The sequence below is a fragment of the Cervus canadensis genome, chromosome 29, assembly GCF_019320065.1.
Source record: "Cervus canadensis isolate Bull #8, Minnesota chromosome 29, ASM1932006v1, whole genome shotgun sequence".
In the NCBI taxonomy this organism is placed as follows: domain Eukaryota; kingdom Metazoa; phylum Chordata; class Mammalia; order Artiodactyla; family Cervidae; genus Cervus; species Cervus canadensis.
The window spans coordinates 41,568,092-41,594,784 of NC_057414.1; the positions used below are offsets into that span (position 1 = coordinate 41,568,092).

Sequence of the window (26,693 nt, forward strand, 5' to 3'; positions counted from 1 at the left end):
CACCTTCCCTGGACCTGACATCCCGTTCTTTTTTCCCTCCTCCCAGCTACTCCTCTGTTGGGGGTGATCCGTGAAATAGAGCATGCTAGAGAGAAGGTCTGAGGGATGTGGGTGTGGAGGGCAGGGAGAGGGAATAGAGACCATTTTGAGTTGCCCAGCTCGCTCATCCAACACACATACATGCACACTGGCTGAGACCTGGCTGTCCGTGAGAGAGCAGCACTAGAATTGGAGGGGGATCTCAGAGCGAGAGGCAGAGGTGGGAAGATGAACTCAACTGACTGATCAGGACAGGGAGAAGCAGAAGGTGGGCAAGCAAGGGGCACCTGCCCATCCCTCCCTCAGGGGCATAGGCCGCTGGTGGGGTAGGACAGCACCAGACAGGGTCTGCTGCGCCAGTAGGCTGGTGGGGATGAGGGAAGAAAAGGTCCTGGGTTTATTTCCTCGTTCTTTTTTGGCCTTGCGGTGCGGCTTATGGGATCTTAGTTACCGGACCACGGATGGAACCCGGGTTTCCGCAGTGAAAGCACTGAGTCCTATCCACTGGACCACCAGGGAATTCCCCTGCGTTTATTTTCAAGACTAAAAAGGATCCAAATCTTGTCGCTTAAGACTGCTTTTTTTTTTCTCCCAGTAATAATTTATTGAGCACCTCTAACGCCAGGTACTGTGAGACAGTAAAAACTCATGTCTTGGGAGTTTTAAGTGCAGAGAAGGGGCAAGAAAGATTTCAAAACAAATGGTGTAGGTTTGGCCGCTCCAGGGCAGGAAAGGCGGGAGACAGCTTAGCGTAGATGACATTTGAGCCGGCCAGGAAGGTGGAAAAAGGGGCTTTAGTGTGGCCCTTCCCCCAGGTCGGCAGCTGGATCTCAGCCCGGAGGGCCGGCTTCGCTCCCGGCTCCGATCTCCTTTCAGCCCATTCATCCATGCCTGGGCCGGGGGTGGGCGGGCAGACAATCAGACACTGTTTTATCACAGGCATCGGCGGCAAACTCCCGCTTGGCGCCCACAGCGCGCGACCGCCGGGGGAACGAATCCCTGGAGAACGTAAGCGTCCGGGCCTCTCAAGCCCAACCAGGGAGGAGCGCCGCAAGGCGGGAGGTCCGAGCTGAGGCCAGTGAGATGCAGAAAGCACGCCCTTCGGGCAGGACCTGCTTTCCCCACAGCCCCGCCCCGGCTCTGGCCTGCAGTGTTCCCGGCGTCGCCGCCGGTCGCGGTCCTCCCGGATTTGGATCCGCAGAGACCGTGACCTGTGCACTACAACTCCCAGAAGGCTTCGCGACCAGGCTCCCTAAGGAGCATTGGCGAACGGCAGGGGGTGGGCCCTAATGGGAACGGCCAGGCAACCCTAGAGCGGACGTGGCGTATGGCCCTACCGGAAGTTCCGGGAAGTGGGCCCGGAGGCTGGTCCGAGCTTCCGGGTTGGTCGCGCGCCTTCCTGCGGCTAAGATGGCGGCCGAGCATCCCGAGCCTCCTAAGGGAGAGTTGCAGCTGCCGCCGCCGCCACCACCTGGGCACTATGGTGCCTGGGCTGCCCAGGAGCTTCAGGCCAAATTAGCAGAGATCGGAGCTCCCATCCAGGGTGAGGAGCATGGGAAGTCAAGAGCCGGAAAGTGCAGGCCTGCGGGGAAGCGGAGCTGGTTACCCAGGAGACCCAGGGGCGGGGGTTGGAGGCTGGGCGCGGGGGCCTGACTTGGGCAGGCTGGCCTGCTCGGCCTGACCTACCCCGTTGATCCTGTGCTTTGCTTAGCAGGGAGTCGCGAGGAGCTCGTGGAGCGATTGCAGACTTACACTCGCCAAGTAAGTGTTGGTGGCGGGACATGAGGATAGGCCGAGCCTTTGCAGGAGGCATTAATGACCCGTTACAACGCGGTCTTCGTTGTTTACGAATCTCGGTACAGCAAGTGGGGTCTTGGCTGCTGCTTGTCTGCCGTGTAATTGCTTTTGTATATATCGTTTCGCCCCAGAATCCATTCCGAGCTCTGGCAGACAGTCACTGAGTAAATTTTGTCGACTAGATGAGAGCGAACGCAGTTTCATGCAACAGCTCCTTTTAGACTGACCTATAGTCTTTTCTCTTTCACAGACTGGCATCGTCCTGAATCGTCCCGTTCTGAGAGGTGAAGATGGGGACAAAGCTGCTCCTCCTCCTATGTCAGCACAGGTAAGGAGGCGGTCTCACTTGATAAAATTCTTTTCTGCTCAGAGTAGCCCCTCCTCTGAGCGTACAGAGGAATGCACCTAACCCATTGGGCAGGGAGGTACACTGATGAAAGAACTGGGAACAACTCAGTTCTTCTTTCGTCCAGACTCTTACTTCCTTTCTCAGATTTCATGTATCATTTAAGATTCAGCTTAAATATCTGGAAACCTGACATAATCTTCCCCTAGCTGGAAGTAACCACTCTCTTCTCTGCCCTTCCAGTGCAGAGTTCCCATGTTATTCAGTGAGAAATTAGGGCTTACTCTCTGATTTAATTTCATACTGTCTATATTTAATCAGTCATTGGGGCACACTGGGTCTTATTTATTTAAATTCTCTCAATTTCCATGTCTTTTCTGATCCACGATTTGATTGTTTTTCTGTAGAGCAGTGGCCCTGACTTGGGGTCCAGGGACTTCTATGTGTGGCCTAAGAAGGTTTTTATTTTTTGAGGGGAGGAGGAGTTTTTAGATGGCCTTTAGAGGTGTCCCTGAGTCTCCTGAAATTGTATGTGAAGTCTGTGTTCATGATGTTTTTCTGGGACAGAGTTGATAGCTTTCATCAGTTGGTGCCCCAGAGTTAACATGCTCTTCTCTGGCTCCTGCTGTAGGGTATTCTTTTCTTTCTTTCTTTATACTTCTGGCTGCACTGGGTCTTCATTGCTGCGTGCAGGCCCTTTCCAGTTGAAGTGAGCACAGAACTACTGTTGAGTTGCAGTGTGCGGCCATCCCATTGCAGTGGTCTTTTGTTGCAGGGCATGGGCTCCAGGGTATGCCGGTTTCAGCAGCTGCAGCACACACTGCACATGGGCTTAGTTGCCCCTCAGCACGTGGAATCTTCCTAGAGCAGGACTCGAACCCATGTCCCCTGCATTGAGCGGATTCTTAACCACTGGACTATTAGGGAAGCCCATATTATTTTCTTGAACGCAAGAATTGTGCATCATTTGACTTTGAATCCCAGTGCCAGCCTTATATTAGTTCCCCAGCACATGCCTGCCATTACATAAATGCTTCGCAGTTAATGGTCTTATTTTTTTCCCCACAGCTCTCGGGGATTCCCATGCCGCCCCCACCCATGGGTCTCCCTCCTCTACAACCCCCTCCACCACCCCCACCACCCCCACCTGGACTTGGCCTTGGCTTTCCTATGGCAGTTGGACCCCGCCCACCAAACTTGGGGCCACCTCCTCCTCTCCGGGTGGGCGAGCCCGTGGCACTGTCTGAGGAAGAGCGGCTGAAGCTGGCGCAGCAACAGGCAGCATTGCTGATGCAGCAGGAGGAGCGTGCCAAGCAGGTAGGGAGGGTGGCAGCCCAAGCCTGGGTCCCACCAGCGTCCTGAAAGGGGAGTGGGGCCTCCGGGGGAGCCAGATACTGGGGCCAAGGCGTCTGGGAAGATCTGGACCCAAGTCTTTGGGGCATAGGCTAGAAGAGCAGACCAGGAAGCAGAGTTGTGGCAGCCTGGCCGGTGGGGTGCGGGTGCTGGTATGAGCTTATTTTCTTTTTTAAGCAGGGGGACCATTCACTGAAGGAACATGAACTTTTGGAGCAGCAGAAGCGGGTAATGCCTCCCTCATCCTCACCTTTGACCCCCATAGTCTAATCCATCGTCTGTCACTTCTAGTGCTTACTGTCTAAAATTAGCAGTGCCATTCAGGTTTCCCATGGAGATTACCTCATCCTCATCTAAGTTCCAGTATCTCCCAAATAATTCTTTCTTTCACGTAGCCAAGGAGTTGGTAATCTGTGGACTATAGCCTGTTTTTGTATGGCCTGTGATGTAAGGATGGTTTTTGTATATGTGAAGGACTGTTTTGGGGGGACGGGGGAAAGGAATTTACAACAGTCTACAAACAACCCAGATATTTACTGACTGGCCCATTACAGAAAAGGTTTCCTGACCCCAACTGGACTTCCCCGATGGCTCAGTGGGTAAAGAGTCTGCCTGCAGGAGACACAGGAGATATGGGTTTGATCCCTGGGTCGGGAAGATCCCCTGGAGAAAGAAATGGCAACCCGCTCCAGTATTCTTGCCTGAAAAATCCCATGGACCAGAGGAGCCTGGCAGGCTATAGCCCATGGAGTTGCAAAGAGTCGGACATGACTGAGCAACTAAGCACCCATGCATGCATGATCCCTTCTAGTCTTAAGTGATATCGTTTTAGGTACATTGGAGAGGATTCTGGGCTAATTTAGTCATTTGTATCAGACTTAGTTTAAATGTGGTGTGTTTAAGTTAGGGAATGATACATAAGATCCTCAGTTACTGAGATGCAGTGTATCAGTTGTTACCAACTAGGTTATTCAGGAGTATTAGGAGATAAACATTGACAGGAACAAACATGGAGATACTTACAGAGTATTGTCTTTGCCCAGATTGTGGCAGATCTTGAGGGGTCAGTACAAGAAAATAATTTATTGTTCTTAGAAATAACTTTTATCTTTTGGGAAGAAAAATCTTGTTAGAAAAATAGGCAGTGTTTACTAAATATTAAAAAAAATTATTAGGAACCAGCGTTTTCTTTGGGTTTTTCTTGGTGTCATTTCTAGGAGTTTTCTTTTGTTCTGAGAGGGCTCTTTCATTTAGATCAAGAGTAGAAGCATGGGGGTGGCAAGGAAGTCAGAGTGCTGGTGGTACCTGATTAATCTGTGCTGGTACCTGATTAATCTGTTACCTGGCTGAAAGGCTGCATTTGCTGGGGGATACCTGCCCAGTGGATTTCCAGAGCTGTGTGCCCAGTTCCTACTTCCCTCTCGCAGGCAGCTGTGTTACTGGAGCAGGAACGACAGCAGGAGATTGCCAAGATGGGCACCCCCGTCCCTCGGCCCCCACAAGACATGGGCCAGATTGGTGTTCGCACTCCTCTGGGTCCTCGAGGTAAGATCCTAGAAATGGAAGGGAAGGGCAAGGAAGGTGACGGAATTTTTTAACTTAAGTATATGTCACAAAAAAGTGCACATATTGTAAGTGTACAGTTCAGTGAATTTTCACAAACAACACACCCACACAGCTAGCACTTGGTCCAAGAACCAAGATTATTGGCACCTCAGAAGCCCTCCTTGCTCCCTTCTAGCCCTTCCTCTCCTCCCAAGAGTAACCATTACCCTGGCTCTGAAGCAAGGAAGGTAAATTTTAAGATGTGTGACTTACCTTTTCTGACATTAGATGTTTTTTCCTCCTCTCAGTGGCTGCTCCAGTGGGCCCCACTCCCACTGTTCTGCCCATGGGGGCCCCCGTTCCTCGGCCCCGTGGTCCCCCACCACCCCCTGGAGATGAGAACAGAGAGGTGAGATTGCAGAGTTCTTCCTGGGAACAGGAGAGTGTTCTGGAAGGGGACTATTTCTGGATTTTTAGAGAAGCATTCAAGAGAAGATGGGAGAACTTCTAAGGGTGCGGTTGGTTGGTGGAGGGGATCCATATTTACTTAAAACACACTTAGGTAGGGCAGGAAGTCAGTCGGGTCTGGCAGACATTTCTAGGGTGGGGTTCTGGGGTTCACTCTGAGGGATGCTAAGGTGTAGTTGAATCCACTTGGTGTCCGCTGTCGATGTTTCCAATGCCTGGCCAGCAGCCTTTCAAGTCCAAGAAGTAGAAGTCAAGGAAAAAGAGCCCTATGATCATCTCCTCTTCCTGGCTTGTCTCTGGCAGATGGATGACCCCTCTGTGGGCCCTAAGATCCCCCAGGCTTTGGAAAAGATCCTGCAGCTGAAGGAGAGCCGCCAGGAAGAGATGAACTCTCAGCAGGGTGAGTCTGAAGGGCTACAAGGACAGAGCCTGCAGAGCTGGGGCCAAGTCTGCCTTCCACCTCCCCTTCCCCGAGGAGGATTCTAGAGAGAAACTGGCTCTGGGGACAGAGGGATTGTGGTGAAGAGATTGATGGCCATCTTCCTTCCTTACAGAGGAAGAGGAAATGGAAACAGACACCCGGTCGTCCCTGGGCCACTCAGCATCAGAGACTGAGGAGGACACGATGTCTGTATCCAAGAAGGAGGTATGGGGGGAGCTAGATCTGGAAGGGATGTTGGAGAGAGGGTTTGGGCACTAAAAGAATCCTGTTCCAGATCTTCAATAGTTAGTAGCTGCTAGGACTTCCCTCGTGGTTCAGTGGTTAAGACTGCACTTCCACTGCAGAGGGCACAGTTTGATCCCTGGTCAGGAAACTAAGATCCCGCATGCTGTACAGTGAGGCCAAAAAAAAAGGTTAGTAGCTGCTGTCTCATGCCACTTCTTTGTCCAGAGTACCTTCAGTTCAGTCGCTCAGTCGTGTCTGACTCTGCGACCCCATGAATCTCAGCATGCCAGGCCTCCCTGTCCATCACCAACTCCCGGAGTTTACTCAAACTCATGTCCATCGAGTCGGTGATGCCATCCATCCATCTCATCCTCTGTCGTCCCCTTCTCCTCCTGCCCCCAATCCCTCCCAGCATCAGGGTCTTTTCCAATGAGTCAACCCTTCGCATGAGGTGGCCAGAGTACTGGAGTTTCAGCTTCAGCGTCAGTCCTTCCAATGAACACCCAGGACTGATCTCCTTTAGGATGGACTGGTTGGATCTCTTTGCAGTCCAAGGGACTCTCAAGAGTCTTCTCCAACACACAGTTCAAAAGCATCAATTCTTCGGCATTCAGCTTTCTTTATAGTCCAACTCTCACATCCATACATGACCACTGAAAAACCATAGCCTTGATTAGATGGACCTTTGTTGGCAAAGTAATGTCTCTGCTTTTTAATACGCTATCTAGGTTGGTCATAACTTTCCTTCCAAGGAGTAAGTGTCTTTTAATTTTCATGGCTGCAATCACCATCCGCAGTGATTTTGGAGCCCAAAAAAATAGTCAGCCACTGTTTCCACTGTTTCCCCATCTATTTCCTGTGAAGTGATGGGACCAGATGCCATGATCTTAGTTTTCTGAATGTTGAGCTTTAAGCCAACTTTTTCACTCTTCTCTTTCACTTTCATCAAGAGGCTTTTTAGTTCCTCTTCACTTTCTGCCACAAGGGTGGTGTCCTCTGCATATCTGAGGTTATTGATATTTCTCCCAGCAATCTTGATTCCAGCTTGTGCTTCTTCCAGCCCAGCGTTTCTCATGATGTACTCTGCATATAAGTTAAATAAGCAGGGTGACAATATACAGCCTTGACGTACTCCTTTGCCTATTTGGAACCAGTCTGTTGTTCCATGTCCAATTCTAGCTGTTGCTTCCTGACCTGCATATAGGTTTCTCAGGAGGCAGGTCAGGTGGTCTGGTATTCCCATCTCTTTCAGAATTTTCCACAGTTTATTGTGATCCACACAGTCGAAGGCTTTGGCATAGTCAATAAAGCAGAAATATATGTTTTTCTGGAACTCTCTTGCTTTTTCGATGATCCAGTGGATGTTGGCAATTTGATCTCTGGTTCCTCTGCCTTTTCTAAAACCAGCTTGAACCTCTGGAAGTTCACGGTTCACATATTGCTGAAGCCTGGCTTGGAGAATTTTGAGCATTACTATTTTTTTTTATTCATCTGGCCTAAATTCTTTGAGTTCTGAGTGTGATGGATGCCTCCATTTTATAACTGAAATAACTGAGGTTCAGAGAGGTGCAGTACTTTACTCAGAGACACAGAGTTTGAGAGGGGCGGAACTTTGTGGTTTCACTTCGAGGCCTCTTTTTGCAGTTGCTTGGGGAAAATTGGGTGAGGTGATTAGGGGTTGGGAGGCAGGCATGGTGCTTTGATTCTCTGACCTAGTTGGTTTACCGTGTTTTGGCAGAAAAATCGGAAGCGTCGGAACCGAAAGAAGAAGAAAAAGCCCCAGCGTGTGCGTGCGGCGTCCTCTGAGAGCTCTGGGGACCGAGATAAAGAGTCAGGCCGCTCTCGGGGCTCGGAATCCCCAGCAGCCGACGTGGAAATTGAGTATGTGACTGAAGAGCCTGAGATTTACGAGCCCAACTTCATCTTCTTCAAGAGGATTTTTGAGGCTTTCAAGGTACAAGGAGCAGGGCACTCGGAAGGGGCACTGCTGAGCCGGGGCGGGGTGAGGGGGTGTCTTTTCAGAACCGGCTTCAGGAACCAGGGGGGGGCCCAGGGCTGGGGTTCCACGCTGTCTGTCTCGTCAGCTCACCGATGACGTGAAGAAGGAGAAAGAAAAGGAGCCAGAGAAACTTGACAAAATGGAGAACTCTGCGGTGCCCAAGAAGAAGGGCTTTGAGGAGGAGCACAAGGATAGCGATGATGACAGCAGCGACGACGAACAGGTGAGGCCACGCCCCCTATCCTGATGAACAGCTGAGGCCACGTCCCGGAAACAAGGGCTCTGGGGGCGAGTGGCTGCGATGCACCCTGCAAGGGACCGTGGTGACCTCTTGCAGGGGAGAAGCCCTTCCGTGGCTTAAATTTCAGGGTAAGCTGGGAGGTCTCATGTCGCCTAAGAGTCCCACTCACAAGAGAAGATTGTTCTGTTCTAGGAAAAGAAGCCGGAAGCCCCCAAACTGTCCAAGAAGAAGCTGCGCCGAATGAACCGCTTCACCGTGGCTGAGCTCAAGCAGGTGAGCGGTGAGATGCTGAGGCGCTCCCGCAGGCCCTGGAGCCCAGGAGCTCCCGGAACCTCCAGGGTGTAGGGAGGCGGGCTTTGAAGGAGGCCCAGGATGGCCCTGTAGAGGAAGGGAAGGCAGGCAGCTTTAAGTCTGAGAAGCTCGGACTCTGCAGAGGGATGCTGCTGTGTTTCCAGCTCGTGGCTCGGCCGGATGTCGTCGAGATGCACGATGTGACCGCGCAGGACCCCAAGCTCTTGGTTCACCTCAAGGCCACGCGGAATTCTGTGCCTGTGCCACGCCACTGGTGTTTCAAGCGCAAGTACCTACAGGGCAAACGAGGCATTGAGAAGCCCCCCTTTGAGCTGCCCGACTTCATCAAACGCACAGGCATCCAGGAGATGCGGGAGGCCCTGCAGGAGAAGGTGAGGGCCTGGCTGGTGCTCAGAGCTGCGCTGGGGGATCCACTCCTTAGCTGCCACCTGCTTCAGAATCGTATCTGGCTCCTCACACCCCCCTCCACATTAACTGTCTGATTGTTTATCCTTTGTTTTACACATCAGCACTGCATAGGACACATGGGGGCAGGGAGGGCAGGAGGGGAAGGACAGCTCCTGAAAGGCAGACCTCACCTCTCTGCTCAGAGCCGGCTCCCTGCCCCCACTGAGACTGCTGGTTCCTTGCGGCTCTGTTTGCCCCTTTGTCTGTCCCCCTGGCTCTGTCCCCCTGCCTGCCTGCACTTTGCAAGCTCTGTTTGAGCCGCACACCATGACTCCTTCCTCTGCAGGTTGCTTTTGGCTATTTGTAGTTCTCTGCCTGCTGTGTGAACTGATGCCCTTGAGGCTAGAAATGTATGGTGATTGTTTAACTTCCTAAATTCCAAAATTTTAATAAATACTCTGGTTAAGTCATCAGAGAATTTTTGTGTGTAGTGCGCAGATTCAGGAGGTACCAAAGTACATGGTGCAAAGCCTGCCTCCGAGGTAGACTCTTGTCATCTGCTTTTCTGCAGAGGCAACTGATGAGGTCAGTCTTTTGATCAGATGACTTTCAAAATATTTAACATACATAGCTGAGGGTGATTTCATATATTGCATCTGTTTTGTTCAATGTGGATCACATTTTGAGGGACTTGAGCAGGAAGGATTATGGTGGCTTCTGTGATGATATAAATGAGGTTTCCCTCTGTCTCTTTTGGGAGCAGGGATTTGGGCCTGCCAAGAGTTGAACTTGGTGTTGTGAACACCAAGTGAACTTGGTTTTATGGTGTGTCTTCTGCCATTCTCACAGGAAGAACAGAAAACCATGAAGTCAAAAATGCGAGAGAAGGTCCGGCCCAAGATGGGGAAAATCGACATTGACTACCAGAAACTGCATGACGCCTTCTTCAAGTGGCAGACCAAGCCAAAGCTGACCATCCATGGGGACCTGTACTATGAGGTTCGGGAGGGCACGGGGAGGCAACGTTGGGCCTTGGTCACGGCTGTGTCACTCTGGGTCAGAAGGGCTCTGGAAGCAGGTGTGGTGGCCCCTCCCCTCAGCCTTCGCATTGTCCGTCAACTCCCCTTGGATGGAATGGAACTTGGAATAAGGTGGTCCTCTGAAGGAGATAGGCAGGTCACGTTTTTGAGGTGATCGTTGTTGATGGCGGGTGGTTTGGGAATTGCGGGGCCAAGGGCGGGTGGTTTTTAGATACACCTCGTATTGGGTGGGAGGAAAGGTGGTTTTTTTTTTTCTGAGCCTTAAAATATTCATTGCCATGATATCTTGGGAATTTTGAGGTGGAAGGACCTTCGTTCTTCTCAAATGTCTTCATTTAGCAGATGAGATAGCCAGTCCTTAAACCTGGCCATGTTCTCATAGTGGGTTAATGGCTGCGCTGGGAGTCTTGCCTCTCCCCCTCCTTCCTGGCCTTTATTCCTTTCCCTACTGTAGCCAGGGAAAGAAGTGAGAGAATCAGGTGGGAACTGGCAGCCCCCACCAGGACTCCATGTCTGATATGGATAGGGACTTCTCCTCTTTGTTCTCATGTCCTCTTGCAGTTGACCTCCCAGCATGTGTCTGGAGTCCACAATATCACATGCTTGGCTTTTTCCTCAGGGGAAGGAGTTTGAGACACGGCTGAAGGAGAAGAAGCCAGGAGATCTGTCTGATGAGCTGAGGATTTCCTTGGGGATGCCAGTAGGACCAGTGAGTGCCAGTTACCCGACTGGAAAAGAAGATAAGGGGCTGCTAATTGAGGTGGGAGGGAGACAGAGGGATACGGTTGGGCAGATGATATCCTGCGCTCTCTCCTGCAGAATGCCCACAAGGTCCCTCCCCCGTGGCTGATTGCCATGCAGCGATATGGACCACCCCCGTCATACCCCAACCTGAAGATCCCTGGGCTGAACTCGCCTATCCCCGAGGTGAGTGCCGTCCTTGCCTTCATTCTTAGCTGGCTTTACATTTTAACTAGAGGATGACTTTTTTCTTCCCTTTTTCATTCTACAATGTGGTGGTGTTTTTTTTTAAAGGAGTAATTTTTTTTTTTTTAAATCCTGAGATATTTGTCATAAAATACACAAAATGTCTAATCAGAATTGATCAGTACAAAGAAGAAAACACACCATCCACATTTCACCAATCAAATTTAATATCTGGTGAGTTTGTTCCCAGATATCTCTCTTCTTTTGTTGTCCCCCCCCCCAGATATCTCTCTTATATACACATGGATAGACAGACATAATTTTATCTCAAGCATGGCATTAAACTTACCATTATTTTAAAATAATAAAACATTAAATAGGAAAAAAAATTAACAAAGTCATTAAAGTGAAGAAAAAAGAGGTAATTGTTCAACTTCAGGTGAAATTTTCTGTCCCTTAACAGAAACATTCTAAAAGCTTGCCAAAGTTAGGAAGAATCAATAAGAAGTTGGAGCCATGTGTTTTAAAGTACATGTTTTCAGTTTCAGAGAGTATGACTACAAAGACTCAAATTATTAGCATTTTTTATGCTTCCCACCTCCCATCTTATTACCTTCTGGTTTTTGTTGCTTGCTAATTTTGCTTTGTAATGCTTTCAAACATTTGATTCTTCTTTGTAATTGTAATCTCAAGAGTTCCCAAGTGTTAATTCTGTACTTTGGAGCATGACTTTTCTCTCGGGCATCAGCATGTTTCTTGAAGCCCAGGCATGGGAGTGATTTGCATTTCCTGTCTTGCAGAGCTGTTCCTTTGGGTACCATGCTGGTGGCTGGGGCAAACCCCCAGTAGATGAGACCGGGAAACCCCTCTATGGGGATGTGTTTGGAACCAATGCTGCTGAATTCCAGGTATGGGCCGTGACCAGCAAGCTTGGTCTTACTTTAGGTCATGAAGTTCAGAGATAGTTGGTTTCTAGCTTCATTATCAGAGAGCTTTGTGTTCTGAAGTTTCAAAGTCTGTGAAAGGGGTATACATTTCCCTGAGATGTAACACAAGCTCTCCACTAGACTAGACGCGCTCTCTGGGTAGGGATTATTATCTGACTATTTACTCTTAAATCCCTCCCTTTTACAGCCACTTGACACAGGATACATGTATAGTAAACATTCGTTGAATGAATGAGTGGTGTTTTTCAGACCAAGACTGAGGAAGAAGAGATTGATCGGACCCCTTGGGGGGAGCTAGAGCCGTCTGATGAAGAGTCTTCAGAAGAAGAGGAAGAGGAGGAAAGTGATGAAGATAAGCCAGATGAGACTGGCTTCATTACCCCTGCAGACAGGTGGGGGAAGCAAGAGAGTCTGCCTCTTTGCAGTGGTCTGTTTGTGTGTGGGGACCTTGTCTCTACTCCAGAGCTTGTATCTCTCTCCACAGTGGCCTCATCACTCCTGGAGGGTTCTCGTCAGTGCCAGCTGGAATGGAGACCCCCGAACTCATTGAATTGAGGAAGAAGAAGATTGAGGAGGCGATGGACGGGTGAGGGTACCAGGCAGGGCTGAGGGGGAGGATTTTCTAGGTAGCCTGGCTGACTTTCATTCCTCCCGCCTCCCATGTCCACCTGCGCCACCCCCGCACACCAGCCTTTTACTTTTTTCAACAATTATTGAACACCAGCTCTGTGCCAGGCACCGCTCTAGGCATAAGGGCATCAGCAGTTAAAAAAAGAAAGTCAGGTGAGGTAAACAGGTTGTCAGAGAAGAAGACAGTTTCAGATGTGGATCGGATATGTAGCGGAAGGAAGCTGAATAATGGGGTGTAGAGGGCTTCAGGTGGTGGGGAAACCTTTGGGAAGGCCCACAGAGGAGGAGGTATTCGGGCTGAGAGCTGGGGCAGAAGGAATTGCAAGAGCAAATGGAAGAACACTGGAAATGTTCAAATGTTCAAATAATATACAATTCTTATGATTGAAATCTCTCTGAAAGATAACTGAGATAATTGACCGTTTAAACAAAAATAATAACCATGCAGTGGCCTTCCTTTTTGCAAGCTACAGGGTTCTAGGTTGGCAATATTTTCTTCTTTCATTGCTTTAAAGATGTTGCTCCCAGTGTCTTTTTTCCTGCATTGTGTCTGCCAGGAAATCTGTCATCATCCTTCCATTGTTCCTCTGTGCGTTTATGTCATTTTCTTCTGGCTGCTTTCAAGATTTTCTTTTTATTGCTGTTTTGAAGTTTATGATGTGCAGTGTAGTGAAGTATGTTAGTTTTCTTTGGGTTTGTTTCTTCCTTTTAATGGTTTGATAGTTTTTTATTTTCTTTTCCATTTTCTTTTTTGGCCTTACCTCGAGGCTTGTGGAATTAGATCCCTAACCAGGCATTGAACCTGGGCCCTGGGCCCCAGAAAGCAGAGTCCTAACCACTAGACCGCCAGGGAATTCCCATCTTTGGATTTCTTTACTTGTGGTTTGTTACACATCTTGAATCTGTGCTTTTATAGTTTTTATTAATTTTGGAAAAATTCTGGCTGTTATTTCTCTATTATTTTTTCCTGTTTCTCTTTCTCCTCTCATTTGGGAACTCCAATTACACATATGTTAGATCTCTTGAAGTTGTCCTGCTGCTCACTGATGACTCTGTTTATTTAAAAATTTTCTCGTTTCTTTTTGTATTTCATTTTAGAAATTTTTCCATTTGTGTCTTCGAGTTGGCTAGTAATTTTTTCTATTTCTAATCTGACATTAATCCCGTCCAATGTAGTTTTCATCTCTAGCAGTGTGATTTGGGTCTTTTTATATCTCCTGTGTCTTTTATTTGATTTTTGAACATATGGAATCCAGTTATACTAATATGTGGAAAATATTTATGTATTTGGCTGCACCAGCTCTTAGTTGTGGCACATGAAATTTTCATTGGGGCATGTGGATCTTTAGTTGTGGTATGTAGATTCTTAGATGCGGGCATGTGGGAGCTAGTTCCTTGACCAGGGGTGAAACTGGGCCTCCTGCCTTGGGAAGGCGGAGTCTTAGCCACTGGACCACCAGGGACGTGCCCTGTTATAATAACATTTTAAGGTACTTGCTTGCTGTTGCTAACATCTGGGCCAGTTCTGGGTTGGTTTAAATGAACTGATTGTTTTCCTTGGTAAGAATTGTATTTTCATGCCTCTGTATTTCTGGTAATTTTTTATTGATGTTGTGAAATGTACCTTGTCAGATTAAGGTTCCTATGAATCTTTAGCTTTGTGCAGGGTTATTACAGTTAAGGTGCTTGGAAACAGTTTGATTCTTTCAGGTCCTGCTCTTGAGGTTCATTAGGCAGGACTGAAGCAGTGCTCAGTCCTCCCCACTGCTGAGGCACGAGACCCCATACTCTACCCTGTGTCCTGTTGATCAGGCAGTGTTCCCAGACCGGAGGGAAGAGCAGGCGTGTGTGGAACTGCTAATGCCTTCGGGCGGTTCCTCCTCTGGCCTTGGTGCTTTCCTCCCACACAGTCCTCACCCAAGAACTGAGGACTGCAGGGGGTTCTCTGTAGGTCTCTTGAGTTCTTGAGTCTCTGCTTTTTCTTTTTAGGTTCTCTGTCCTGTGATCTTTAGTCGCCTTGGTTTCCCTGCACTTCCAGCTTCACCCCTTCAACTCCTGGGGTCCTCGGGGCTCTACAAGGAGCTCCCCCTCCTTGTTCTGTAGCCTGGAGACTCAGTGCAGTAGGAATCACCTCACTTGTTTCCTGGCTCTCAGGAACCACTGTCCTTTGTTGCTCATGTCCAGTCACTTGAAAACCACTGTTTCATGTATTTTGTCCAGTTTTTGATTGTTTTAGGTGGGACGGTAAATCTGGTCCCTATTATTCCTTGTCCAGAAGCAGAAGTCTCAAGTTTTGCATATTCAAGGAAGAAAAAGAAAGGGTACTAGGGCTAGAACCTAATGAGCAGGGATTAAATAAGGGGCCAGATTATGAACCTTTTAGGTCACAGGGACGAGTTTGGGTTTATTCAAATAATGATTAGGAGCCGCAGAGGATTTTGGACAGAGAAGTGACAGGATCTGAAATCTGTTTTTATGTCTGGCTGCTTAGTGAGGGTGGATTTTCATCTCTTCTGGGGAGGGGGTGGGGAGGAAGTCATGGTCTGGGTTGATACTGGTATATTTACTCTTGGTTTTCGAGTAGAATTCTTGAAATAGGTGATACTTTTTCATCTTATGGGTCTCCATGACCTGTAGAGGCAGCTCGGACATTATTTTTTCCCCTGGGTGTCTTGGAATCTCGGGGGAGCTCAGCGGAGCTCAGTGGGGGTGCTGCCCTTGTTCCTTCCATTGTCCCTTCTGGAGACCCTTTCATCCTTTCTTTTTGGGGCTTGACCCCCTTGTTTGCCTCCTTGTCCTTCACAGAAGTGAGACGCCTCAGCTGTTCACTGTGTTGCCAGAGAAGAGAACAGCCACTGTAGGGGGCGCCATGATGGGCTCAACCCACATCTATGACATGTCCACGGTGAGCACTTGGAGGACACTGGTTCAGGGGGCTGGGATAGCGGGCAGGAGCTCCAGCTTCCGAGCCTCGCTTTGGAGAAGACAGTGCTCTGATTTCTTTTCCAGGTTATGAGTCGGAAGGGCCCGGCCCCTGAGCTGCAGGGTGTGGAAGTGGCCCTGGCACCCGAAGAGTTGGAGCTGGATCCCATGGCCATGACCCAGAAGTATGAGGAGCACGTGCGGGAGCAGCAGGCACAAGTGGAGAAAGAAGACTTCAGTGACATGGTGGCCGAGCATGCTGCCAAGCAGAAGGTAGGAGCGCACACGGGGCCCGGCTGTGTGAGAGCCAGGGATTGGGGCTGCCTTTCTCTGAGGGGTGGTGTCCTCTAGAGGTGAGAGGAAGGGAGGACGCACTGCCTGCTGCCCTGAGCTTCCTGGGTGCTGGGAACCTTAGGAATCCTCCGGCGGGCTGCCCTCTTTAAGGACGATGAAGCTGAGACACAGGAGGGGAAGGAACTCGTCTGAGGATTCCAGTTTCTAGTCGTTTTCCACAGATGTGGCCACGTCAGGCTGCCCACCCTTGTTTTGGGGAATCAGCGGGTTGTTTAACCTGTTGTGACCTGTTTCTCTTTCTCTCCTACAGCAAAAGAAACGGAAAGCTCAGCCCCAGGACAGCCGTGGCGGCAGCAAGAAATATAAGGAGTTCAAATTTTAGGTCCCCGTCTTACACGTGGCCTTTAAAGCCCTTTGCCTGGACATCTGGGCTTCTTCACACTTGGGCCCGAAGAACCAGCTCTCCTGCTATTCCCAAGGCCTTGTCGTTTTCATGTTCTTATTTTAGACCTGTTTTGTAAATAAAGCCGTTTCCCAAGGAAAGAGATGAATATGTAACACTCCTGATCATCCCTCTTTTAGTCCCCTCCTGCAAAAGGATGAAAACAGCCATTTTCTGTGGCCTAAAGTGGTCCAGTGTCTGGGGGCGGGCACCTGGAGCAGATGTTACAGTTAAGACTGGTGATGAAGCTAAAGCCACTCTGAGACTTTTTTTTTTAAACCACTGCCCGCTTTTGTAGGAAGGCTCTGGAGGAAGGACCTCCAGGTCTGGTTTGACCTTACTAGTGTGTCCTTGGGGACTAAAAATAGCCAGCTTAGCGCCCAGCTGGGCTGAGGAAGTGCAGTGGGCTTGGGAAGTAGGCCAGGTCAGGCCTTCTAACAGACGATGTGGCCAAGAGTCCAGGTCCTCACCTGGGAGAAAACACAGCTCTAAACCTCTAGATTGTCCTGAGTCCTTGTGAGCCCTTGGGTGGTTTCATCAGCCATCTCTAGGTTTAGGAGGTGGGGGCATGGCTGGGGGCTGCTTTCCCAGGTTCTAGGCCCCCGTGTCCCTGAAGTGTTTATGACAGGCTGGGCTGGGTTGGACCCATGGCTCCCACAGGCAGCTGCCAGGCACTGGGGAGAGAAGTCAGTGCTGCTGTGCCGCTCCTGCTGGTGTTGAGTGCACCATCTGAGGAGCTGCCATGCGGGAGGCTTCCAGATGCTTCCCGGAGCGGGGAGTGTGGGTGACTCCGGGGAGGATGAGGCAGTTGAGCAAGACCTCAGAAGGAATAGGATTGTAGAAATATAGTAAGTGATGAGGCAGAAAAACATTCCAAGTATAAGAAGTTGAGGGCAGAGATGGGGACTTGGGACTCTAATGGTTCTTTAGGAGGGGGACATCGCAGTCAGAAAATAAGGGCTTAGCTTTAGAATTCACCCGTGCCAAAGGCCTTTTCGACTCTAGGTCCTTGAGACCCTGCCCACACTGGGGAGAAGGGCGGAAACTGCCCGGCCCAGAGGCGCCCAGTCGACCGCTGGGTCCCCATAGCGCCCTTTGCTGGTCGTGGCGAAGAAGCCCCCCGGAGCCGCAGCGCGGGCGCCAAGTCGGCGGTCGGAAAGCGGGTTTGAGCGGGCGGCGGGTCGGGCCTCAGTCTACAGACACTAGGGGGCCGAGGCGCGCCCCCGCGGCATCCCTCTCCCGGCCGGGACCGCGCCCCGGAAAAGCGGGGTTTCCGCTTGGCTCTGCTGCCACCGCGGAAAAGAACGAGGGGAGAGAAATGGGCGGCGAGGTTTAGCGGGCTGCCGCCGGGCCGCGAATTTAAGGAGAGGACCCGGCGGAGGGCGCCAAGCCGCCGACCACCTCCCCTGAGGAGCGAGGGGCGCGCGCGCCCACAGGCTTGTCCAGGGCGCGCGCCCGAGCGCGGCCCCGCCCCCGAGCGCTGGGTGGGGCGGGCGCGGGCCGGGGCTCCCCGCCCCCTCCCCGGACACGCCCACCCAGTGTCTCGGCGGCGCGAGCCGCAACAGGCAGCGGCGGGCGAGCGCGAGGACCGCGCGCCGCGAGGCCCCGCGCGTGCGTGCAGCTCGCGCTCGCGCGCTCAAGCGGGCGGGCTGAGCAGACGAATCGAGCCCCCGCCGCCGCCGCCGCCGCCGCGGGAGAAGCCTGGGCGGTCCGCTCGGCCGTCGCCTCGATCCCCGTAACCCCCGCGCCTCCCCGCCCCCGGCCGGGCCATGGCGGAACGCGGAGGGCCGGGCGGTGGTCCCGGAGGCGCCGGGGGCGGCAGCGGCCAGCGGGGCTCCGGGGTCGCCCAATCCCCGCCGCAGCCGCCGCCGCCGCAGCAGCCGACGCCGCCGCAGCAGCCGACGCCCCCCAAGCTGGCCCAGGCCACCTCGTCGTCCTCGTCCACCTCGGCGGCGGCCGCCTCCTCCTCGTCCTCGTCCACCTCCACCTCCATGGCCGTCGCGGTGGCCTCGGGCTCCGCGACTCCCGGCGGCCCGGGGCCAGGCCGCACCCCCGCCCCCGTGCAGATGAACCTGTATGCCACCTGGGAGGTGGACCGGAGCTCGTCCAGCTGCGTGCCCAGGTGAGCGGCGGGCGGGGGGCGACCAGGCTCTCGGGGGCCGCCCAGCCGGGGCTGTGACAGGCCCCCGCCTTCCTATTCCTCCCCGTCCCGTCGGCCAAGGGGGGCGCCCCGGCCCTGGATTCCCCCTCGGCTGCCTCCCTGCCCGGCCTCCCGGGGCTCCTCCCGGGGGGACCCCGCCCTCCCCTGGCGTGCCCACCTTCGGTCTCGGGCCGGGACCACCCTTTTGCCCTCCTAGAGCGGGGCCCACTGGATTCTCTGCCCAGGGCCTTCTGACAGAATCCGGCCTTCCTGTCCGTTTCCCGGTGAAAGTCACAGACTTTTTTCCCTGCCTCGCCAGCGCCTGTGGGCTGTACCTGTGTTACATGGATGTGGTATAGATCTCTCTAGATATTATTATTTCCTAATATACTTGGCATGTGCCAAACACGGTTGTCACCTTCTGCCAGGTAAAGCCCGTATGGTAACCTTTAGGGCTTCTAGTTTGTGTTCAAAACACACGTCCATTTGTACTCCAAATACACACATTCTGTCCGGGCTTTTATGGTCTTAGAAAAGTCCTGTGTTTTCAAGTGCATTTTTCATCGTCTCCTCCCCACCCCCAGTAACCGGTCACATATTCTCCTAGTCCTGCAGGGCCGCATAAAATTATTGCCTTGTTCCTAACTGCAATCCATTCCTCTGTCTGTTGGAACCGTCTGGGGACTTTCCACTGGTAAAACATACCTGAGTTGGGGCTGTTTTCTGTTTCTGTATGGGCAAGGCAGTCTTCCCACACTCCTCGGGGCCGGTGTGCAGTGTCTCAACAGCTTACCCCTCCACTAGACACTGCGGAGTTGGTTTCACCCAGGAAGCCCAGAGAAGTGCCTGAAGGTGGTCTTTTTTTCTATCGCCTCTAAACCGAGTTGATTCTGTTGTCTTGGAGTGTGACTTGCTCCTCACTCTGGAAGCCCATCTTGGGCAGATGGACATGTAAGTGGGGTTAGGGAGCATGGTTTGGTTACATCTTCAACTCTCGTGTTTCTCCAGCCCCCTTCTATTTCGAGTTGTTCCATGCATGCAAAGTGATGTATGTCCTAAAGAGGACTTTAAAAAAAAAATGACAAGAAGCACATCTCTGTCCTCGACTCAGCTTGAGAAAGAGCATTAGAGTTGTGTTGGAGCCTTGGGTGCCTCTTCCCAGTCACGTCCCCGTCTTCCCCCTACAAAGGTAAACATTATTCTGAATTGTGTGTCCCTCATTTCCTGGTCTTTTAAAATTAGTTTTACTACATGTGTGCATCTCTAGACAATGTTTTTTCGTTGTGAATGTTTTGGGAAGTTTATATAAATGCTATCATAATGTATGTGTTCTGTGACCTACTTGTGTTTGTGTGTGTGTGTGTATGTGAACTCAGCATTAAGTTTGTGAGAATCATCAATGCTCTATGGTAACTCGAAATATTTTCCCTAAAGTGTAAGAATTTCACAGTATGAATATATCATAAATCACCTTTTGATGAACATTTGGGTTGTTTCCTGTTTGTTAACACGAGCAGTAATGCTATAAATATTTTTGCCCAGGACTCTTGGCGCTTCTCGCAAAAGTTTCTTTAGGATGGTCTTTGTGTGTAGGGGTGGAGTTGCGGTTGGAAGGATAGACATCTGGAATGTTTTTAGATAATGCTGGGTTGTGTTCCATCAGTCCCCCTCTGCTCTTGGCGTCCCTGTGTCTCAGCGTCCGCTTCACTGATTTTACTTTCTTTTTTCTCTATCCTTTCTTCAGGGCAATCGCGAGCCACACCAGTTTGCTTTGGTTTGGCCAACACCCTAACACACACCAGACTCAGCTAGGAGTTTAGTTTGTGGTGGCTTACCCCTCCTGGTCCTAAGCAGGCCAGCCTTTCTCTTTCTGTTCAGGCCCATCTATAGCTGAAAGCCTCATCTGCTTCTTTCAAATATATGAGCACTAAGTCCCTCCTCCCTGGGTCCAGTGTGAGTAATGCAGGCTTGCCTGTGCTTCCTTCACATCTCTCACTAGGTTTGGTGACATTTGGACAGCTGCCTTCTCTAGCTTGTTAGATCGAAACGGCATAAGCTTACTGACAAGAAGCTGCTGTGCCAGCAAGGAGGATAAATAAAATCACTGATGGCTGTTGATTTCCAGTCTGTCCCTATTGGTCACCCAGAGGTCCACAGAATAAATTTTTCGCCCAAGGAACAGCCAGGCATCCTGATGAAATCAGGAATTATGTTGACGTGGTGTGAGAGCCTCAGGCTGGCTTATTGCTGTCACCTGCAGGGAGCATGCAGTCAGGTCATGTCTACTAACCAATCCTTGGGACTGTCAGCTGTCCTGCTCCAACTTTGTTTTCCACCCATCACCCTTGTGCCTCCCAGCTCCTTGTGGAACACTTGTGCTCTTTGGAGCGTGTTGTTTTATCTGCAGGATGGAAAATAATGCCCTGTGGGGAGAAAATGGCCTGCTCTTGGCCCTTCCCGTTATTACAGCCATCCACTTAGTTTGAGGTCTCCTTGGTATGCTTGTTCACGCTGTTTAGAGTATATTGGCAGTCTGTACTCTGTACCCAGCACGCTGAATTTCACCTTGAACTAACACTGTCATCTCATGAAGCTCAGATGAGACATAAACGTGTGATTTATGTGCACTTGAGAAATGTCAGTGTGATTTTATGACCCAAGGTTAGGTATGTATGAAACGTCGTGGGATGCAGTCTAGTGAAAACGTCATCCTCTGCCTGGTGTGGAGAAGAGAGTTGAAGAGCTGAGCGCAGGGAATGTCATGCTCCTTTTCTTGATCCCTGTAGAAATATAATGTACTTTTGGGGAAGGAAAAAAACAGCTTTCCCTTTACTAGATGTTTAAATAAAATTGTTTCTTAAGTAACAATTTTCTGCTCTGACTTAACAGGTACTAAATTCTTTCAGAATCCACAGTACTTTTTTTTATGAATGAAGAGCATACCTGTAGTTGGCTTTAAAAATTACTAAACTGTTCTATTCATTGCCATTTTTTATCAGTATTTTTTAAAATAAAAAGATGTTTTTTCCAAAAAAAAAAAATCAGTAGATTTTTATTCTTCGCACCTGGAACTTCAAATTTTTCACTGAAATATAGTTGATGGGCAATGTTATGTTAGTTTCAGATGTACTGCAAAGTGATTTGACATTTGCATACATTACAAAATGGTCGTGGTGCATCAGTAACCATCTGTCCCCATACAAACTTATTACAGTAGCCCTGATCATATTTCTTATGCTGTATATGACTTCTCTGTGGCTTAAAATAAAAAGATTAATACATGTCCATGATTAGAAATTCCAGCAGTACAGGAAGATGAAAATTGTAAAGGAAAGCCCCTGTGTCTGTTCTTACTCCCCAGAGGTAATCATTGTGAAATATGTTAAGATTCTGGACTTCCCTGATGGCTCAGCGGGAAAGAATCCTCCTGCCAGTGCAGGAGACTTGGGTTCGATCCTTGCATCGGGAAGATCCCCTGGAGAAGGAAATGGCAACCCAGTATTCTTGCTGGGAAATCCCTTGAACAGAGGAGCATGGCAGGCTACAGTCCATGGAGTCGTAAAGAGCTGGGCACGACCTAGTGGCTAAACAACCACCACCCGTGGGTAGGTCTGTTACAATAGTTCCTTTATGAAATTCGCAGCTTTTGAAGCGGCACCGCTCCACACTCAGGAGTGCTGCCTCGTCTGTGGTCCAGAGTGCGGACAGTGGTGTGGCATCATCGTCGGCACCAGGCGGCAAGTTGCTTGATGTCACAGAAGAGTTTTAGTGTCTCATTGATCCCTTCTCTGTGCTGTTTGTATGGTGACGTCTCCCCTCACATTCTTTCCTCTTTTTGAGTTGTGTAAGTAGGAGAGACAGAAAGATGATTAAATTTCATAAGTGTGCAGAATTCTTTCTGTGGTGTCAAACTGACTATGAGGGGACAACATGTGCTCTGCTGTATCACTCACGAATTGTATCACATTTGTCTTTGAGCCCAGAGCATATTTGCATATTCTTATCTGTGTGTGTGCTTAGGGAAGGAGCTCAGTGGTTATCAGTCACTTCTCCTTTAGACCACATTTAGAAAAAAAAGGATGTGACCATGGCCAAGTTGGCGTCACTGGCCTGCAGTAGGATTGTTAATTTCATGAAGGCCCTTGAGGCCAGTTGCCCCTCTAACCGTGAAAGTACTAGGCAAGCCAGGATATACTGCTGTGTGTTCTTCCTGTGTGCTGGGGCAAATTCTCCAATCCTTTGGTGTTTTGGTCTATTGATTGGGAATACTTTTACTTACTATCCATTTTAATATGTGGGTGAAATAAATGTAAAATAGGACAGGGTCTTTGCTGGTGATCTAGGGGTTACGACAGCACACCTCCCCTACAGGGGACATGAGTTCAATCCCTGGTGGGGGAACTGAGATCCCACATGCCTTGTGGTATGGCTGAAAAATAGAAAAAGAAACAGTTGATAAAATAGGACCTGTAGATCTACAGGAGAAAGTACTTCTTAAATGATAGATATAAAGTAAATGTAATTGGTCAAAAAGAGACCTGGTGAAATTTCTATTATTTCCCTAGCACTGAAAGTCTGAAAAGCGTATCTGTACCTTAGAAGATTTGAATTTCACATTGTGAGTGTTGTAATAGAATAGCCTCTCTATCGGGGTAATATTATCCACCGTCCCTGCGGAAGCTCAGATTCCTTAAGTCAGAGACGGAATGACTTTCACAGAGTTTTACATGTATTGATTTACAGATCTTTTGGACACATGAGTGGTTATGTGATTTCCTTTTAAACTAGATTTCCAGTTTCTTAGCTGAGCCAATAAGCTGCTGCTGTTCTTCCTTCTGGTACCTTCTCCATGTGCATGAGAGAGCTGCCAGCCAAAAAGTGCTAGGGCCGTGTGTTTTTACTGCTTCATTCCATGAGGCTTGTCCTGTTTTGGCCTGGACTTGAAGGCTCAGTGGGTCCTCTGAAATTTGCAGTCAGCTTGGCTTTGATCTCTCACATTCTGGGAGCACTTTGGGAAAACATGGAAGCTGTGGAAATGATGGCAAGAGTTGGGTCTTTTTCCAGTGTGAGTTTGGAGTGGTATTAAGGGCTCTAGAGAAAAGACAGGAGCTTGAAGTTGGCCACGGGGCTGGCCTTGAGCAAGGTGGTTTGGTTCTAGACTGGCGAGCCAATTCAGAATCCTCCCTTCTTCAGGCTTAGTTAGAGGAATAACCAGCATAGCTTGGGAGGATTTTAGAGAACCAGCGTGTGTGCCCGGGCACCACCTCTAGAGTCATTCACAGGGCAGTGATCTGATGAGAAAGCCTGCTGAATCCACTTTCCGTTTTATGTTATTACAAACCAGAGAATGGCTGTAGTCACAGCTCAGGGAGCCACTTAGGCGGACTGGTGCCTGGCCTCTGCCTTGGGTAGTGCCATGGAGAAGGCCAGTCAGTGATGATGTATTATTGCTTAGCTTTTAGATCTTCCAGAAGACAGTTACTTAAAACATTTCGTTTGAAATTCGATTATGTCTTAAGATCATAGGCTATTTTATCTTTAAAGCTGTGCTGTTCAATACAGTAGCCAACTAGCCATGTATGGCTACTTAAATATTAATTGAAATTGAATAAAATTTAAAACCCTCTTCCTTCGTTGTATTGGCTGCATTTCGTGTCATACCAGTCACCTGTGGCTGGTGGCTGCCATGTTTATGGTTTTTTCTAATTTGTTTAATTAGACTGAGTCCTCAGTCTGTCCTCTTCCAAGTTATTTTAAAATGTCCCTTTTCTTATCTCTTCCAAGGGCCCATTGGTTTTCTTCTGTTAGTGTCCCCTCTTTAAACGTTTTTACCTTCTACTCAGCTTGCTTCCTCCTGGAGAGAATTTGCTTCCTGATGCTTCCTTGTCCATTTGTTTCTCACGATTTTAGGTCTTAGTCAATATCTATGGAGAAAACTGGAGGCATTCACTCCAAAATGGGTTTTAGTTGATAGGATTATGTGTGATACTAATTTCTGTCCTTGTGTATTTTTGGTGATTTCCAGACTTTCTGTAATAAACACATATTACGGAAAAGACCGGTAAATGTTGTTTTAAAAATAAATGTTTAGGGACTTCCCTGGTGGTCCAGTGGCTAAGACTCAGAGCTCCCAATGCAGGGAGCCTGGGTTTGATCCCTGGTTGGGGATCTAGATCCCGCATGCCGCAGCTAAAATCCAGTGCAGCCAAATGAATAAATACTTTAAATATTTTAAAAATAAATAAATATCTAAAGATACGTATCAGCTCTACTCGGTTGTATACATATGTCAAAGGAGGGAAACTTACAAATTTTATATCACAATAAAGCTGTGAAAAAATGTTGGATGGTTGAGACATGGTGGGGCACCGAGGTTTCACTCTACTCCTCACCCTCCTTTCTTGGTTCTAGAGTTGCCTGCTCATCTTTACTGATAGCAAAAATGTTGACTGGGGAGTGCTTTGCCCTCTGCCCTCTTCGTGGTGATGGGTGGCGAGGCACAGGTGAGGAGGGGGCATTGATATTGGAGTTTAGTGATAGCTTTGCCAATTTTTCTGACCCCGAGTACTGTTCTTCCTCTTCCCCCCTTAGAAGTAATGATGCTCCGCAACTCCCAGATGAACCTGTGTTTCATTCATCCTTTCAGCACTTTCAGTTCTGTAGAGAGAGGCACTTGGTAGTATCCAGAGATGATGTTGGCAAAAGTTTTTTTAGAACTATAATATACCTCTTAGAAATTACACTGTGAGATCAGGTAATAGACAAAGTCCATTCTCTTCTAGCGTGAACATTCTAGTGGAGGGAGACAGGTAGTAAGCATGTCAAGTGTGTGTGATTTACCCTGGATGTTTTTTTAGTGACCCGGTGTGGATATAGGTAGGTGTGAAAGGAGTGATGTTTTAAAACTTGGTCCCTGTTACAGTATCTGCTCCTCTCTTAGTCTGCCACCTCCTCTGGATGGCAGTCTGCCTCTCAGAGCCTGTTCTGAGCAAGATCCTCCCCCCCGCCCTCCCCCCTCGCCAGGTAACAGTTTGGATGTGCTAAGTGGAACCTTAATTGTCCCTAAGGAAATTTAGCCTGATTATTGTTCTTAGATGTAGGAAGGTGTATTTTCTTTACAGTTTTTCTCCAAAACTCTTGTGTGTCTGTCTGTCTGTCTGTGTGTCTGTGTATGTGTCTGACTTTGAGCTTCCTTTTGTTCCTCTTGTTATAAGTGAGACAGAGATTCTTTGTAGTGGTTTAAATGGTTTAGAAAAACACAAAAGGCTTAGGACATCAGTTGTCATTTATTTGGTCCCTCCTCAAGGACCTTTTCCTCTCTGTTGCTTGAAAATACCAAATGGCTTCAGGGGTTAGATTGTAGCCTTTTCTTCCCCTGTTTCTGACTTACAGTGCCCAGAAAGCACACCGCATGTGCTTGTTCGTAAATTTCCCCATCCTCTGCCACCCTGGTCTCCTCCCAGAAGGTAATCACTAGCCGCAGCTCAGAGCGATATTTTAAAATGAAAATCAGATCACGTCACTCTTCTGTTCATACTCTCCCCAGTTCATTCATAACAGATGCTTGTAGACCAGCCAGTAAGTGCCACAAGCAAAATCCTTCATCTCATCAAGTGTACAATCTGCTGGGGGGAAGATCAGTTAGTTGTTGTTTAGTTGCTAAGTCCTGTCTGACTCTGCAACCCCATGGTTTGTAGCCTCTGTTCAGGGGATTTCCCAGATAAGAATACTGGAGCAGATTGCCATTTCCTTCTCCAGGAGATCTCAACCCAGGGATTGAACCTGCCTCTCCTGCCTTGGCAGGTAGATTCTTTACCACTGAGTCACTGGTGAAGATAAGAGATGCCATCAAGTAACTTGCCATCACACATAGAGTAAAAGCCTTCTTCTGACTTTGGAGATACTTCCTAGAGGGGTCCTTCTCAGGGCTTCGACCTCATCTCCACCATGCTGCCCATGCTCGCCTGGCTCCACAGGCTGGGCCCCGGCATGATCGCCCTGCCTCTGGGCTTTTGCACTTGCTGTTCCCTCTGCCTGGATGCCCTGTCCCCCATCATCCTGTGACTGGCTCCTGGGTATCGTTCAGGTCTCAGCTGACCCGCTACTTGGAAAGCTGCCCTCACCTGCCCGGTACATCCTGGGAGTTTAGAAATCTTCACACCAGTTAGCGCCATCTGAAATAATCCTGTCTGTTTAC

General features: G+C 49.3%; 2 protein-coding genes across 4 annotated transcripts in view; both read left to right on the forward strand.

The window, feature by feature from the left end:
- The first annotated feature begins 1,401 nt into the window (after window positions 1-1,401).
- On the forward strand, window positions 1,402-16,457 carry SF3B2 (splicing factor 3b subunit 2). 3 transcript variants are annotated; one of them, XM_043452660.1, is made up of 22 exons: window positions 1,402-1,582; window positions 1,751-1,800; window positions 2,087-2,164; window positions 3,251-3,499; window positions 3,713-3,763; window positions 4,963-5,080; window positions 5,389-5,489; window positions 5,852-5,948; window positions 6,103-6,194; window positions 7,954-8,169; window positions 8,300-8,437; window positions 8,648-8,728; window positions 8,911-9,138; window positions 10,004-10,153; window positions 10,814-10,903; window positions 11,014-11,121; window positions 11,922-12,029; window positions 12,318-12,460; window positions 12,553-12,654; window positions 15,504-15,603; window positions 15,708-15,893; window positions 16,225-16,457. In XM_043452660.1, the coding sequence occupies exons 1-22, from the start codon at window positions 1,450-1,452 to the stop codon at window positions 16,294-16,296; spliced, it is 2,691 nt and encodes an 896-aa protein (XP_043308595.1). In that variant the 5' UTR covers window positions 1,402-1,449; the 3' UTR covers window positions 16,297-16,457. The 3 variants fall into 3 exon arrangements, with proteins under 3 accessions (XP_043308595.1, XP_043308597.1, XP_043308596.1); XM_043452662.1 differs by having other exon boundaries at window positions 3,716-3,763; XM_043452661.1 differs by having other exon boundaries at window positions 1,754-1,800.
- Window positions 16,458-17,888: 1,431 nt separating this feature from the next.
- Window positions 17,889-26,693, forward strand: part of PACS1 (phosphofurin acidic cluster sorting protein 1) — a 145,086-nt gene continuing 136,281 nt past the window's right edge. Inside the window, exon 1 of the mRNA XM_043452666.1 lies at window positions 17,889-18,478. Coding sequence (XP_043308601.1) covers window positions 18,126-18,478 — 353 coding nt within the window. The 5' untranslated portion in view covers window positions 17,889-18,125. The remainder of the gene's footprint in view (window positions 18,479-26,693) is intronic.

Bases quoted from the DNA above. Each gene is read 5' to 3' on its own strand.
- SF3B2 (XM_043452660.1), top strand. From the start codon at position 1,450: ATGGCGGCCGAGCATCCCGAGCCTCCTAAGGGAGAGTTGCAGCTGCCG. The intron at 5,081-5,388 runs GTAAGATCCTAG...TCCTCCTCTCAG, and splicing joins CACTCCTCTGGGTCCTCGAG to TGGCTGCTCCAGTGGGCCCC. The intron at 8,170-8,299 runs GTACAAGGAGCA...CTGTCTCGTCAG, and splicing joins GGATTTTTGAGGCTTTCAAG to CTCACCGATGACGTGAAGAA.